Below are 15,972 nucleotides of genomic sequence, written 5' to 3' on the forward strand. Positions count from 1 at the left end.
AGGCACTTAAGAGTTGAACAAGCTAGTTTTTTTTGTTTTTGTTTTAGCAAATCTTCAACACCAGCACTCACAATGTCAGAGTTGAATGGCTTCACGTTGATGTTTCGGATGGAGCTGCTGGTAAGAGACCACACCTTGGTTTTGTGTTTGAAAGCAGCTCTGACCTACAAAAAGAAATACAGCCATAACAGACAGTGGCGACGAATGTCAGGAAAAATACATCTTATCGCCTTAACATCTCCACTATCTCCCATAAAGATGCGATGAAAACATTGTAAAGGTTTATCGCCGTACCTCAGAGTTGAGAAGACAGTGAAACAAGAAGACAAAGAACCCCTGGAGAGAAGAAGAAGAAGAAAAAGTAAACTTTTGCAGCGGGACAACATTTTTGAAAAGAAAAAGTCGTGCAGGGAAGAGCTTACTTGTAACGAGTTGAACACAGCAAAGATATACAGGAACGGCAAAGAGTGCGTGTTGACAGCAAGAACACCGAAGATCCAGGAAATGCCGAGTATAGGCAGGAGCACGGCCACGGCCTTTGCAGTTAACCTTGAAACAACGCAAGAGACGACCACGTTTCTACTGCTAATAAGAGAGTAGTATTTAAAAATGAAAAAAAGCAGTGAATCATGAAAACTAAAGAACTCACTTGACTGCATTGGCATCTCCGTGGACCTTGTAACTCTCTCCGCTGATCCGGGATATGATCCTGGTCACAGATATCAGAATGCCAATGTTGACCTGGGAATCAGAAATAAGGGGAGATGACTTTGCTTCTTTCCTCCCTGATTTCAATACGAGCTTACATGGAATACAGATTCAATTGTAAACGAAATCACACAACAAATTGGGAACCATAAAAAAAAAAAAAAAAGCTAATTTTTTTGTCTAATGCCTCACCACAATGACAAACAGAGCGGGTGCCACAAATGCCCAGATGGCTCCATTCTTCAGTGACAGCCAACAGCTGAGAAAACAAGGACAGAGGCAAGAGTGAAGAAGGGAGAGAAGTCACATTGTGTTCTCTTCCAAGTAAAAATGCTATAATGCTGTAATGTAAATATGGAATGACATATGTTAACCTAAAAGCTTTCTGAGTAACACTGAACATGGTCGATGGATTCAATTTCTTCCACAGGTGATGTCATTCTTATGCAAGCTCTGAGGGAATAAAATTGATTCCATACAATTCCAGTGATTTTTCTCTCTTCTTTTTTTCAACACAGGTCATACTTACTTGTCAACCTCGCCGTAACTGTCCAGAGCTGATGTCATGGACACCACACATATTACCAACGGAGAGCCTGATAACAGACAGAAAAACAAACACGCATGTTACACATTTGCTAAAAATGTAACTCTGTACCCACGACTGGACTAATGGGGCAAAAATGCGATGTGGGGCCCCGTTGACCTGATCATATTTCTCTGATTATCTCCTGTTGTGTTCAAATACCCAACAAACACAATACCTACTTAATATATCACTGCAGCTCAGATACCCAACTGCACAGCTTTTTATTTTATTTCAAAATCATTGTATTTGTTTTATTTTTTTCATATTTATGTTTCATGACTTGCAGTGCTCTCTGTGTTTCGTTTGCTTCCACATCTACCTATTTTTCTTTATGTTTATTGCATGCGACCAGTTCTTTCTAATGTAAAACTGGCTCGGCAACAAAACCCTTTTCCGATTCGGATTCAGATCACAGGGTTAGTGGTGCAGCCTTGTTAATGACAGCATCAACACGAGTTTCCAGCGCTGTCCTATTCTTAGATCAACAGGAGGATTTAGGAATCACCTTAAGACAACCTAGCAGACCTTAAAGACTTTGTTATCACTGATCCAGGCTAAACAGCGACATGGCCAACATGGTAAACTCCACCCATTGTAGCACATGACTCTGTGTGCACTTTTAAACCAAGTGGTGGTTTTATTCATCTGCTGTGCCGCTAATTGCTCATTTCCCTGAAAATAACTCTTACTCTGATGCCTTGATCTTTTTGCTTCTAGCATACTATTACCACAAGGACATTTTTTACTTTGACGGAGGAAAAGAACGACTAAGTAGTCAACGGCCTTTATCACAGCTAATAGCAGCAGCAATCAATTATAAAACGAGCATTTGCTTTTTATGTATAACAACTATGCTTCTAACTGTCAGACAAGTCTCCAACACATAATTTGCAGTTGGCCACACAAAATGAAAAATGACTCTGGCTGAAAGAAAGGAAGTAATAAAAAAAAGGATCGTTTTTTTCCACTAATGGGTTCAGCATGTGAAGGGGAGACTATGCATTCCTCTGCAGCCAAAGACAGTGTACATATGTCCCAGATTCTTTTTATCTGTCCATCAAACTCCAGTTTACTGAGATGAGGAGAGGCAGTTGTTGTACTGGAATGTAATTCAAAGCAGGTTTATTTAACAGGGTCACAGATATTTACATTTCATAAACAATATATTCCCTGGTAAGCTCACTTAAAAAAAATCTAAATATAAAATCATATTTACAGTAATGGCCTTGCATGAGATAGAGGAAGGACACTGGGACCATAAAATTAGATGACATAGTGTGTTTCTGAACAGGCAAATGAGAAAGTGACATAAAAAAAAGGTATGTTTGTTATATTCTGGAGTGAATATGCCAGACGTATCATCTGGGGTTTCCATCTAAGGTCAGTAGTTAAAGACAGCTGAGCAGACCTACCCCAGCCGATGCCGTAGTAGTAGAAGTGTTTGCTGCCCTCAGAGCCAAACACCTTGACCACCATACTGTAGAGGTGGAGGCCCTCCACCAACATCCAGGCGAAGGCGCTCAGAAAGAAGAAGTGAAGCAGGACAGCCATTATCTTGCAAGGCAGCTGGGAAAAGGAAGAAAATGAAGTTTTTTATTTATTATTATTATTTGATTTCTAATTTAAAATCATTAACCTCATCATCATCATTCCAATAATCATCACCCTTGTCACCATTGTCACAGTCTTTTTCTTTATTGTCTTGGCCGTCGTAACCATTGTTACAAACACTGAAGTCACCAGCAACAATGTCGCCTGTGCTGTGTACCTACCGTGCCCGGGCCAAAGCGAGCACTGATGAGCAGTAAGATCTCAGCCACCAGGATGGCAAAGGACAGGTTGGCGTGGATGTGGTAGCGTTGGTTACGGATGGTACTCACTGACCTGCAGGGCAGAAGGAGGACAACATCACATTCACCCACTATGGTACTTTGGTACTAAAAAAAAGAATACTTGGTATACAAAACATAAAAGGTATATGTTTATGACATGTATATTAAATATTATATTGACGTGTAGGTCTACTAACTGATAAAGAATGTAATAAAGTGGTCGTGTGATTATACTCACGACAGAACTGCAAAAGTGACCAGAGTGATGGCGAGACAGAAGATGGAGATTGAACAGCCAACATAACCAATGGTTGACAGTGCCACCCTGTGGCCAGTGGTGAGCTGGGCATAGAGACACAGAACCATCAACACTGGACAGAAAAACATTAAATGCAACGCTGGTTTAGCCTCTTCCATTCAGCCTATGCCATTAGCCAGGATAATCAAAGGGCCCCTGTTGAGTTTATGACGATGACCACAATACTGACTCTCTTAAGTATTTATACTGTCATACAGTTTTAGCAAAATGCTTTGAATTCCTTGTTTTTAATCCTTTAAAAAACATTTTTTTTACAGTTTTTAACTGTTTTTGAACTTGAGTTTTTCTCTTATATGAAGTCTGTAAATGTGCAATCAATAACTGCTTTTTATGGGAGTTTTTTCTTTTGGGATAAGCATTTTTGTGTATTGTCCAAGAGTGACAGTGATAATTGTGTTTCTCCTTACGCACGTATCCTCGGAGTCCAGGCTATTTTGATGGTTTAGGTTTGATTCTCCATTAACTGTCTTCACATGAGCCTTGTTATTACGAGGGCAGAGGAGTCTCAGCCTTCCAGAAAAGGGATATGTGGGATGTTCCCTCGCAGCTGAGGGACGAGGCAGCCCACTAATTAGAGACTGGCTAGGGGAAAGTATAGCATCAAATAGACTTCTGCTCCTTAAATACAGCACTGGCCCACTTAGCTGCAATAAGAAGTCCTCTTTTCTATTTAAAGGAGCCATTGTGGATGCTAAGCGTAGTCCCCTGGCACATATTCTTGGATAACAAAGAGTCAGACTGCGGTGACAGTTTACACAAATTTGATTCCAAATTGTTCTATGTGCAGATAGATTAAATGTAAAATACTGTACAGGGCAGTGCTCAGAGGAGAGAAGAGAATTAACGTTATTCCAGATGTTTTACAAGGACAGTTTTTGTAGGATGGTTCAGAGGGACAGCTTTTGGACTCTTGAGAGGCTGTGGTCCTGGACCACTGACCTATGTAGCGACCCGGAGGAACCACACTTAATCATGGTTGTCCAAAGTACTTCTGTATAAAACCACCAGTAAAAACCACCATTGTGACTGTGCAGGCCTGCTTACAATTGACCTACAGGGAGGAACGATAAACTGTCCCACGGCTGCAGTGGGGGCTTCTGGTTGGTGGGTTACTGTGTGGTAAACCACATCTTCCTGTCCAATTATGTTCCAACAAATGTACTTATTTTGTGACAAAGACAAAGACACACTATTGAACATGGCTGGCGCAGAGTGATAAACTTTCCTCTAACTTTCCTGCAACACATTAAATAAAAAGCACTGTGGTATAATTCCTCAATAGGCCTTTTTCAAAGCAGACATTTTGATGTGTCATAGCAGGAAAAGCACAGGTGTTACTAATAACATTAACAATGGCTTGTTAAGTGTAAGCCATGGCAGTTTGACAATGAGCTAGCATGCAAAAATACCAGGACCACGGATATATTAGAAGAACTGGAGAACTGGATGCTGGACTCAAGAATGCTTTTTGGGCTGCAGGGGATTTTTGTTGTTGTAGTACTTTGACAGGCTACTGGAAGCAAATGGAAGAAAATGAAGCAGCGAAATGGAGCAGATAATTTAGAGCTTTACTGTTTTTACTGTGACAAATGTCCTCTATGAAAAATGTAAATGTTAAACCTGAGATAATTCAATTTTTGGCCATTTGGGTGCAGCACACCAAGCTGAAAACAATGCTGCTATATGTCTTAGAAAACAGTTGCCAATTATTATACATCTGGCAGATTTGAAATGCAAAATAAGCATTTATTTGGAACAGACTTTCTGGTGCAATATCAAGTCTAATAATAATTTTTCATCCTTTTTGCTCTGTTTTGGTTTCCACCACCCAGTGAGGGCATTGTCTGTCTCTTTAGCTGCTAAATGCTTCACTATGTTCACCAGCTAGTTGGGCAGGTAATGTTCAAATCAGGTTACCGGAGCGTTTTCACTGAAAACAGCTGCCTGCTGTGATCCATTGCTGATATAAAATAAATAAGAGCAGCTTTGAAGAGTAGCTGAAATGCCGTACCTTTAGAGGCACCACTTGCATAAGTATGGCAAAGTTGGTGAGGTGGTTGCACAAACACACAGAGTACGCCATGTTTCCATCTGAGCGTACGCAGCCTTCGTTGGACCATACTCCCTCATTTGAACTGAAAAGGATGACAATTAGGCATAATTTACGGAGAAACTACACTCAAGACATATAATAATAGTATAAAGATGCATTGAGAATAAATACACAGAGACAAATAGACAAGTTTTGAGTAACTGCTGGCAGAGATCACTCAACATGATCCATTGTGGGAGGCACACACAGAGACATTTCTTTGCTGAATGTAGCAGGGCAATCTGACAGGGCAATCCAATAATTCACATTTTTCTCGAGCTTCAGGGCAAAGGGGAGTAAGGAGAGGAAGCCTTTGAATCCAACTAAAACACACTCCCTTTTAAAATGATTTATGATTTCTGAATGGTGTTTTGGCTCCATTTATCAGATCACTATATTATTGCTCAAGATACAGCAAACTGAACCAGCAACACATGTGACACTGGGTGTTTCTGATTTGAATGAGAAAAGAGAAATGCACCTTTTCCAAGTCATCGGTCATTTCTCGAGATTTAAAGCCTTAAAGACTTGAGCAACGGATATGCAAAGAGCCGACAATCATGATAAAATCTCTCTGGCTCCAGATTTGAATGAATAATTGAGGCATGCTGCATTTAAATCACGAGGGCAAACCCACCTGTAGTCCAAGAAGGCACAGTAGAGGAAGACTTTATTGCTCTGATTTAGGACTTGCTCTTGCTGTTCTTTACTCTGAAAAAGAAAAGTCAAATCAATCGGAGGTCTCTAATTGCTAGAGAAAAGCATGTGATGTAGGGAAACATCAGCTTTTGGATTGTAGTGGCTCATTAAATTACATGCTTTGTTGGGCCAAAACTCAGAGGAATTGTGTTCGGAAAATGTGCTTTGATCAAGGAGACGACGTTGGAATATTTTAGACGCAAATTAGCGGCATTCTTTCCTTAAAGCTATTTGGCTTTCTTTCTATCCATATGCTCAAGAGAAGCATCGCATCTAGATAAGTGAGATGTATTAGGACTAAAAATAAATGCTACAGTTTGTATTTAAAGAGGAATAAACCACTGTATGGTGGTGTTTAAACGGCAATAACAGAAGACTTGAACTAAGGATGTGTGAGATCATTCTAAAGGACAGACAAGACGCAGATCGACACACAAAGGTGATTATTAAACTGAGCGAAAATCCCTGCTGTCTTCAAAAATCTTATTTGATTGTAACTCACTTTTTCCGTGTCATTCCTTAATATATGATTTGGAGCCCCCAGAGACAGTGAGCTAATGGCTACGGTGCAAGAATGCAGTAATTGGGGCTTGGCCCTGGTTTCAGGTCAAACCACTACCCTCCTCAATCTGTCATCTGAAGAAAACAACACTTTCATTGGCTGGTTGGGTGTATACTGAGAGACTGCACACCTCTTCTCGTTCCCCAAGCCTTAACTCTCAGACTGAATAAGTGTATGATTAGATGGACTGTGTCTGCGCTATTTCCTTCTGGAAAAAGTGAGTGTGAGAGTGAAACTGACAGTCAGGCTGTCTGTTTCCTGGCCCATAGGCTCAGTGATTCATATTACAAAGCATAGCACAATACGTTGACTTCATTATGTAACCAAATCGTTGCTCTCATTCTGTCTGTTTCGCACATGCAGCTCTTTAGTCATCATGTATTGTGACCCTGGAGATGGATGCGATGGATAGATATTAATGTGGCCCATTAAAGCGGGCAGCACAGCGGGTCCAAGAACCATGAGAGCGCTGTAAATGCACCCCGTCATCAGAAGCCGGCCGCCAGATTCGAGGAGCTGCAAGCAACCCTGTGGGTGAATTTACTGCTCCCCCGTGGGCTTTAATAACTCACATTTCTTGTTGGGTGTAAATGAAAGCAGATGGACGGGAGACAAACTGTAATTGGCACACTGTAAGCCTTGCTTTACAGTGTTGTATTTGCTCTCTGCAATCGCTGAACCTTTAATCTTCCTGTGCAATGAAGGAAGACTAATTATTCACATTAAGCACAAAATGTAAACCCTGGCTCATGGGAAACGATCCGTCATTTTCAAACCATGATATGTTCCAGACACAAGCTAAAATATACATTAACCAGCAGACCATCACATATAAGGAGTTCTCTCTGGCTAAGCTTCCTCTCCAGCAACTGTCTGCTTGTGGTACATCCAGTGCGTGTTTGCCAGTTGATACCCAGGGAGAGGTGCAGGAACCTGAAATCCACTGGTGAGTGTTAAACTGCACTCTGAGATCTGGCCGAGCTTTGCGCGCACGTCGTTGTTCCCTTGGTGCCCTGAGGCCTCAGCCACGAGCCAAGACCGGGGCTGGCACTCCAGACCTTTATTAACAACAGAGGGCCAGCAAAACACCGCCATTGGAAATCACTCTTAGCCTTGTAAGGAGGATGGACGCAGAGAGGAAGAAGAGAGTGGAAGACAGTGACAGGAGAGTGATGCAGAGAGAGAGGCTGATAAATCAGAGATAGTCACGGTGTTTCTGGTGCTTCCATGTTAGCAGGTCCCTCTTGGTGCAGCTGCCAACCTAAGCTCTACCTACAGTGCCTGCTTTAACCGCAACTCACCCTTTACAACAATCATAAGTGGTGGAAGAAGTATTTAGAACCTTTACTTCTATTAAAGCACCACGGCAACACTGTTAAAATGTTCCATTACAAGTAAAGGTCCTGCATTCAAATTCAAACTTCAGTGAAGTCAAAGTATTCATTCTGCAGAAAATGGACTCTGTACCTGATGCATTACTATACAGCTGACATTATTAGATCACTAATGGTGATGCATCATTTTATTGCTGTAGCTGGTGACCAAACTGTGTAATACACAGTACAGTAGTTTAGCCCAGTGGTTCCAAATCTAGGAGGTCAGGCCCCCTCTACAGGGTCGCAAAATAAATCTGAGCGGGCAAAAAGGAAGTAAAAACAGTTCTGCTACACAGATTTGAAATCACTTTTTTGGGAATTTCTCTAATCTTTTCTTTTTTGGTGATATATTGGGTAATTTTACCTCTTTGGGGTTCAAATAGTCATTTAGATGCAATAAAAACTTCAGAGGGTGGAAATCACTGTTTGGTTGAACCGCTAATAGACAACAATTAGTGAACATCTGAAATGTAAAAAGAGGCCCTGACTACACACGGCTTTTTGTTAAGGGCACTGGTTTAATGTTTAATGATGTGTTGTATGTTATATGTTTATCATTCACAAGTTTTAAAGTTAAGTTAAAGATGTAAATTCTTAAAAAGTAAACTTGTACACTATATGAATAAGTGTCACTGCTAAATACATTTAGTGGAATAGAAATGGAAACTATAGTGTAAAATGGAAATAGATACATATACATATTTACCCAAATTGTATTTAAGTGTGATACGAGAGTAAATGTGCTTAATTGCTTCCACTGGCAGCTATAATACGCTGTCCTGGGCGTTTTTAACTACCATTTCAGTTGAAACAGCTGCAGGGGGATAAAGGCACTGTAAATCATGATGCAACTCTTTTGGAGTGAACAAACACTTCTTAGCTGCCATGTCATCATCATAACATAACTGTTATATGATAGTCTTTTGCATAATAGATATTTAATGGTGTATTCTGATGACAGCGCAGCCCTACCAGCCATTTACACCGCCTCGCCAATCAGTTGTCATTGGGAACAAAAGGCCATCAACATCAACATGAGGACCACTGGCTGCTGTCTGGATGTGTCTATATCCCTCTAACCCAAAGCACGCCTCGTCCTTGGCTGTCGAAAGCCTTGCGCTGAGCCTGCTGGGTAGAATGATGAGGGATGAAAATAAACACTTGCATGCATCACAAAAGCATATAAGTCCTAGATGACACACAGAACCCAGCAATTTGTATAAATTCAAGCTTCTCCACCCTCTGCGGTGTCTTTCAGACCTCCCATGACTGGCAGAGCTGGAAGCTGGGAGCCTCGCTGTGGTTGAGCTAGCTTCGGCAAACGCTTACAGCACATGTCTCTGAAAATCCCAAGACATCTGACAACTCCAGGCCAATCTAAATCTTTGCTTTTGACGGCTGGTTCTAAAGCAAGGCGCAAATAAAGAAAAGATGGAGAAAGCTGCGCACCACCCATCATTTTTGTTTCAACAATCACTTCCAACCAGACAGGCTGGGCTCAGTAGAAATACAACCCAAAGACCTGAAGTACACTCACACACACACACACACACACACACACACACACACACGCTGATTAACTTGGAGCTATGAGTTCACCATCAGCGTACAGGCTTTTCTAACCTTCACAGTTCTGATTGAAAGAATATGGACTACAAAGCATTGTTGACCTTAGTTTGGAAACACTATCTGTAGTTTTTCATCCAGGTTTCCAGAGCTTGATATTAGCTTGCGAGCATGAGCCACAGAAATGGCTTGTGAGTGGACCTTGAATAAATATGAAATATAAAAAAAAAAAGTCTTGCACACCCACTCATTCCATCCAGCACTGTTACAACAATACGCAGCCACAAGAGCAAAAGGAGTCTAAATACAGGCTTCGGCTGTGCTAAATTTAAAAAGCAGCAAAAAAAATCACACAACAGTGCGAGCGGATAAGTAAGTGATCTTCTCCTTTTCCCTCAAACGTTCCAAATATTTGAGAGCGCAGACAGCCAGGGTGTAATTTGGACTGTGCTTTCTGCATTTGGTATAGATATCAGTTTTTAACAGTAGAGCCGCCAGCACAGCCCATGACAGCACTGAAACTCATCAGTCACACTTGACATGATTATCTGGAGCTACCTTCATCCTCTGTTTTAGTAGAGGTGTACAGTAGGTGAGAGTGTTAAAATATGAGTCAACAGCAAGGCTGGCTCGGTAAAGCCAGAGTCTGACAATGGCTAAATTGTTCTGCGTAACAACAGAGAGGCTATACGTGCTTTTCTCAAAAGCCACGTTGAATGCTGTTAAATTTAGCAAGGGAAGGAAACACTTTTTTGCAGTATGTCTGGGAAAGACACACCAAGGTACGGTGTTGGGTTACTAAGTCCAGCCGGCTCAGAAAGACCAAGCACAGTTTGAGGGAAAACCTGCCCACTGAACCACCTTAGGGTCAATATGTTAAAGCATCACACTGACACGACCTGCGGCTCTGACGGAGCACAGATATCAGAATTTTCATAACAGGGCTTTTCGATCAGAGGTCAGACTTGAGCTGATCCACATACAGCATATGGAGTAACAATCTGAGTCCGTACAGCAAAACACAACTGGCCTTGAGTGAGATCATGCTGTCAGGGGAAATGTAATAAGACGTGCAGCTGTGCTCTCAGTCTCTGAGGTAGACACTGAAAACAACGAGACGTGTTGATCGGTATGCGGGGTGTGAGGAAAACTGGGGACAATTAAACAACCTGGAAATTACAGAGTTGTTCTTGATAAGGTGAGCAGAAATAATGTACGGCGGTATTACTTTGGTTCAAAATAACAAACGTGACAAGTGCTTTTTTTTGTCCTTTAAGAACTCTGCTTGAATTCGTGTGTTCATTTCCCACGGGCTTTCATATGAGGCCACTGTTATATTTCTCTGGTCTCTGCCCTGTTGCTGTAGGAACAACATGTTGCATTCGTAAGTTGAGGGCTGCATTTTGAGCCTTTGCAGAGAGGTCCCGATGTGGCAAATATATGGGACCAAATAAGGGTAAGTCTAAATAAAGAAAGGACAACTGCGTGCAGAACCGAAGCAGAAAACTGCAACTCAAAATTACCGACGTTACATATGATCACGCTTTTATGTTAATGTCAGCATGAATGTTGAACTTTAAATGTACTTTCTGTTTTAAATCTGTATTCAGGTTTTCGCAGGGTTCACCAAGTTAAATTTAAGGCTTTTTAAGAAGTTTTTGAAACCACACAGAATGCAATTTGATAATCGTTTCACGATCTACTGACCAAAGAATGAAGTATGATGGAAAACCAGTAGGACTGATATGGCCTATAATTATTCACTATTATTAGGGCTGCACCTTGCAATTACTGTCATTTTTACTTAATCTGCAGATTCTTTTAATGATTAATGGATGATTGTTAGGCCCATAAAATATCAGAAAATTATCCAAAACCTGACAATATCGAATTACTGTTAATAAGATGAAGAAAAGCAGAAAACTCTCACAGTAGAGAAGCTAGAACCAGTGGATTTTTGGCATTTTTCCTTTACAAATGACTAAGACAATGAATTAAGTATCAACATAGCTAATGAGAAAACAAGCGTCCAAGCTTCTGTATCTAGGTACTGAGTGAAACCCCACAAACACAGATGTGAAAGCCTCTGGCATGCACAATCCACTGTCACAACAATCAAAACTGAATTTTATAGGTGAATGTAAGTGTATCTCCCTATAGCCAATAAACAGATACAAACTTTTAGTACCCTCTAAGGCCTTTTTTTAAGAGTGCCTCTTGCAGATACACTTTGCCGTAGGTAGAATTTTCACACAGCGTTTCTTTAGACATTCTCACATTCTTCCTAAAACTGCAAACCTTTTCTACACATTCACAGACTTGAATTTCTCATGTAGGGTTTCAGGTTCACAAAGGGGTTATGTACAAGCACCGGTTCTGAAAGCATTTCTGAACATTATCACACAAGGGCTCAAAGAAAAGACTCCTATAGACAGAATTAGCAGCAGGACCTTTTCTACTGTCCTCTGGGCTTAAGCTGTGCTCTGTTCAGCACACGGAGAGAGAGGTGGTGGTGGTGGTGGTGGTGGTGGTGGTGGTCGCGAGGTTGGAGTGGTGAAAGAAAAGGGGGTGCTAAATGGGAGGAGCCGTACAGAGAGACTGTAAATCTTTTGGCAAGAGAGGAATAGCAATAGCCAGACCTCCATCTGTGATTGATCAGTGTGTTGGCTCACACAGCCTGTGTTTGTATGTGTGTTGGTGTATGGATGGGTGTGGGCGTTTGGGAGAGAGAGAGAGAGAGAGAGAGAGAGAGAGAGAGAGAGAGACGGAGGAGAGATTTTTGCCCACAAGGTTTAAGCTGGGCGTGTGCTTGGAGTTATAAAAAGACTGGCAATAACGAGCAGTGATTATTGTGGCAGAAAGGACTGATACCAGCATTGGCATTCATGATTAAATGATTAAGAGCGTGATTATCTGAAAGCGCTAAATAACCTTTGTGTGTTTATTGTCAATGTTGCTGAACAATTAACCCATTATTTTCAACATGTATTGGAAGCTCCAACAAGTCTAGACGTCTTTGTGAAAACAAGCCGCCCAGTTTCCCTTTCGGCCCCTGACCTCTTTACTCACTTCCCACCAAGCTCTCCTTCATGTTCTTTAAACTATGGGAGGGGACCGATGAATACAGCTTAATGGAAAACTTAGTCACTAACAGTTTTCTGTCTAGTCACTTGGTAAATATTTGAAGTGATAGAGTAATGGTGAAGTCATCAACTCAATTTGATAAACTCAGTAATCATATTTTCTTAATTTACAGAGAAATGTCCAAGAAAGTCATGCTTTCGTTCAGCGTGTGTGGAAAAGAAGATGTTGTTTCGTCTGACATGTGAGGAAATATTGGGCTAGATGAGAATATTGATACCACTCTCATGCCTGTCTGGTAAATAAGCTTTAAGCTAAGACGTTAGCTGTACCCTTATATGTAACATACAGGTATGAGAGAGGTGTCAGTCTAACTCACTGGCAGAAAGCAGATAATAAAACATCCAACCATTTGTTTGAGGTTAGTGATTTGTCGTTCTAAACTACCTCACATTATGGGACAGCCAGAGGCCACCGGCGCCCCTCCAGCGCTGCCATCCTTCGCCTTGGCCCTTCTTGCAGAGCCGCCAAACTAACACACTGTTTTATGAGCCTGTAAAGCCAAGACCCCTTGTCAAAATCTGCTTTTTAAATCCTCTCATCTTCTTGACCCTATAAATGGACTTTGCTCATGAAATCAATCTTTCCATTCATTCACCTCATACCATCAGTGTGATGCTTTGACCAAAGAAGAGGACTGGGAGGAGGTGTCGGCCCTTTTATGTATGTATTAATGTTTAACTACAGACCCCAATGCCTTCCATCCTCATTTTTCTTCCCCTCTCCTCCCCTCAAACTGCTCTCTCTCAAACTGAACCTGAGTAAGGCAGCTGTAATAAATCACTGATGGAGCCAGGGTCCAATCAACACGGCAGCCGAATGGCGTGAGAAAACATGTGGGCCTCCAGCAGCCTTGATAACACCTAGTCTGGGTATCGAACTCGCTCCGTGCCACGTAACGTGTGATGGCGGCACCTCGGCTCTGACCGACTCAGCTGGGAATGGCATGACCTCACCGGGCTGTTTCAGTGTGCTCAGAGGGCATCAATCACGCCTGCAGGGTCACTCAGACACCTACCACATGGCTTTGACCTTCAGTGAGTGGTACCTGCCACGACACAACATTCTTTACAAGATAGTGACTCCATCAATCCACCGTACAATACTTTCTATCATGGCAGGTGTCGGATAGGGAAAATGGAAGACATTTGGGTCTGAGCCATGACGGTAGGCGACTGTTTATGCAGTGCAAGAGATGGCACACAGGACTTGTTGTAACCATGACAGCATGAAAAGACAAATGAGGAAGCGGACACATTTCTGCTTCAGACGCACTCGGTCCCTCCCGCTCGGTTTTAATGAAGTCACTGAGGATAAACAGAGAGGTCAGTTGCAAATCACATACTCTAGGCCACTGCGCCGGTGTCATGAGAAGACACCTTTGAGGTTTCACTGGTGCAGACAGTTAAGAGCTACGTAAACAATGATAGGAAAGGTCTCTGCCTCCAAGCCGGGGAGGTGATAAGTTTCCAGCAGCTGCCAAAGACCTTAAAACTCCAAAAATAGTCACTTTTTCACTAAACAAACCAGTTATAGTGAAACAACCCTTTTTTCTGGATGTGATCACAGCCAAAAGCTCCGTGTGCCAAATTACGCTGCAGCTCCTAAATATAAATCATCGTCCGAGCTATGCAGACTGCGTTACGTTGAAAAGTGCTGGCGTGGTGCGTTCCAATCAGCTCGCGTTAGCAATAAGTACAGCTTGTAACAGCTTGTTTGTAATGGGGCAGAGGGGACGGAGAATTATCCTTGCATCAGAGGTAAAGGCAATCAAACTAAAATAGAAACACCTTGACTCAAAACAAGGTGAGAGCAGAGCTGGTGAGCATCCCCAGCACTCCCATAACAAAGGAGATTATGAGCCCTCTCCCATGGTGTCTACTAAAACAAACACAGTAATCACTGTCACAGGAACCTAGACAGATATTTGCAGCATAAACTTTATTTCACCGGGTAAAATGACAGCAAACAAAGCAATATTACCATGGTTTCATGAAGCTGCGTGGCTTTCATTTGTGCTCTTACGAATGGGGAGAGAAAAAATTGGTAATTCACTTCAATAGAAAGTCAATGATTCTTGTTGGACTTGTAAATAAACAGAACTACATTGTTAGGGGTTTAGTCAGTCTTGTTTTGTTAACTGTCTCATTAATGTCATCGTGTTAATAGCCCATTAGACTATCATAGGATAGTCTAATGGGCTATTAACACAAAACATTCAGATGACAAGAATGTCTTCAAAATCCTGTCAATATGCAAAAACAATGACATGGCTGTGAGAAAACTGCCACATTTCTGACTTCACAGGGATGCAAGCTAATGCCATACACATTTTTCAGTTAATCTTCATTATGAGTTTGAACTGCATTTCCCATGGAAAACTGGCACAGCCCTTGCAATAAAGCAGCAAAGAAAAAATATGTTGTTCATAAAAGAAAGTTAATGTTCCTTTCAAAGCGCCCTAAGCCTGCAGTTGAAATGTCCATAATCAGTTTGCTCTCTGGAAGCCACATGCTCCATGAGGAAAAATGCATGCATGCTAATGAAAACCAAAATAGGCTTCGCTCTTTGTGCTGGTGAGTACCCAGCTGCACAGGCCTCGCTGATAGACACTCGTCATCTTACATAAGAGAATGCCAAGAATAGAGCTCATAGATTTCGTATGGGGGGATCCGACTACTGCAGCCGCAGGCAACTCTTTCCTCCGATAAGGTGGATGTCCCACACCCAACAACTGCGCCCGCCAACAGGAAAAGCACTCAGTTTTCCCAATGTGGCTGACTCACACAGAAAGCAAATGATGGATGAAGTCAAATGAGAAGTCAACGAGGACGCTGTATGGGTCGGTTCTTACCAGGACGTGGGTGAGGACGATCTTGATGAGTGGCGCTCCGGAGAGGTTGACTGACAGGGCCGGTGAAGGCTCCACTTTCAGAGAGATTAAACAGCTTGCTACCTGGATCTTGTGATCCTTGAAATCAGCTGCTTCGTTAATCCTAAGAGACAAAGCAGAGATAAGAGACACAGAGAATGCGAGAAAAGGAAGAAAAGGCAGAAATAAGATACAAATATACAAAAGAAAAAGACA

General features: G+C 41.9%; 1 protein-coding gene across 1 annotated transcript in view; it reads right to left on the reverse strand.

Annotated features, from left to right (window-relative positions):
• Window positions 1–15,972, reverse strand: part of adgrd1 (adhesion G protein-coupled receptor D1) — a 28,038-nt gene that overhangs the window by 1,589 nt on the left and 10,477 nt on the right. The window contains exons 13-24 of the mRNA XM_070833646.1: window positions 15,739–15,880; window positions 6,178–6,251; window positions 5,460–5,583; window positions 3,368–3,471; window positions 3,070–3,181; window positions 2,710–2,863; window positions 1,238–1,304; window positions 901–967; window positions 650–741; window positions 423–549; window positions 295–336; window positions 72–164 (exon numbers count right to left, since the gene is read on the reverse strand). Coding sequence (XP_070689747.1) covers window positions 72–164; window positions 295–336; window positions 423–549; window positions 650–741; window positions 901–967; window positions 1,238–1,304; window positions 2,710–2,863; window positions 3,070–3,181; window positions 3,368–3,471; window positions 5,460–5,583; window positions 6,178–6,251; window positions 15,739–15,880 — 1,198 coding nt within the window. The remainder of the gene's footprint in view (window positions 1–71; window positions 165–294; window positions 337–422; window positions 550–649; window positions 742–900; window positions 968–1,237; window positions 1,305–2,709; window positions 2,864–3,069; window positions 3,182–3,367; window positions 3,472–5,459; window positions 5,584–6,177; window positions 6,252–15,738; window positions 15,881–15,972) is intronic.

This window comes from Pempheris klunzingeri, chromosome 7 (assembly GCF_042242105.1).
Source record: "Pempheris klunzingeri isolate RE-2024b chromosome 7, fPemKlu1.hap1, whole genome shotgun sequence".
Classification (NCBI taxonomy): domain Eukaryota; kingdom Metazoa; phylum Chordata; class Actinopteri; order Acropomatiformes; family Pempheridae; genus Pempheris; species Pempheris klunzingeri.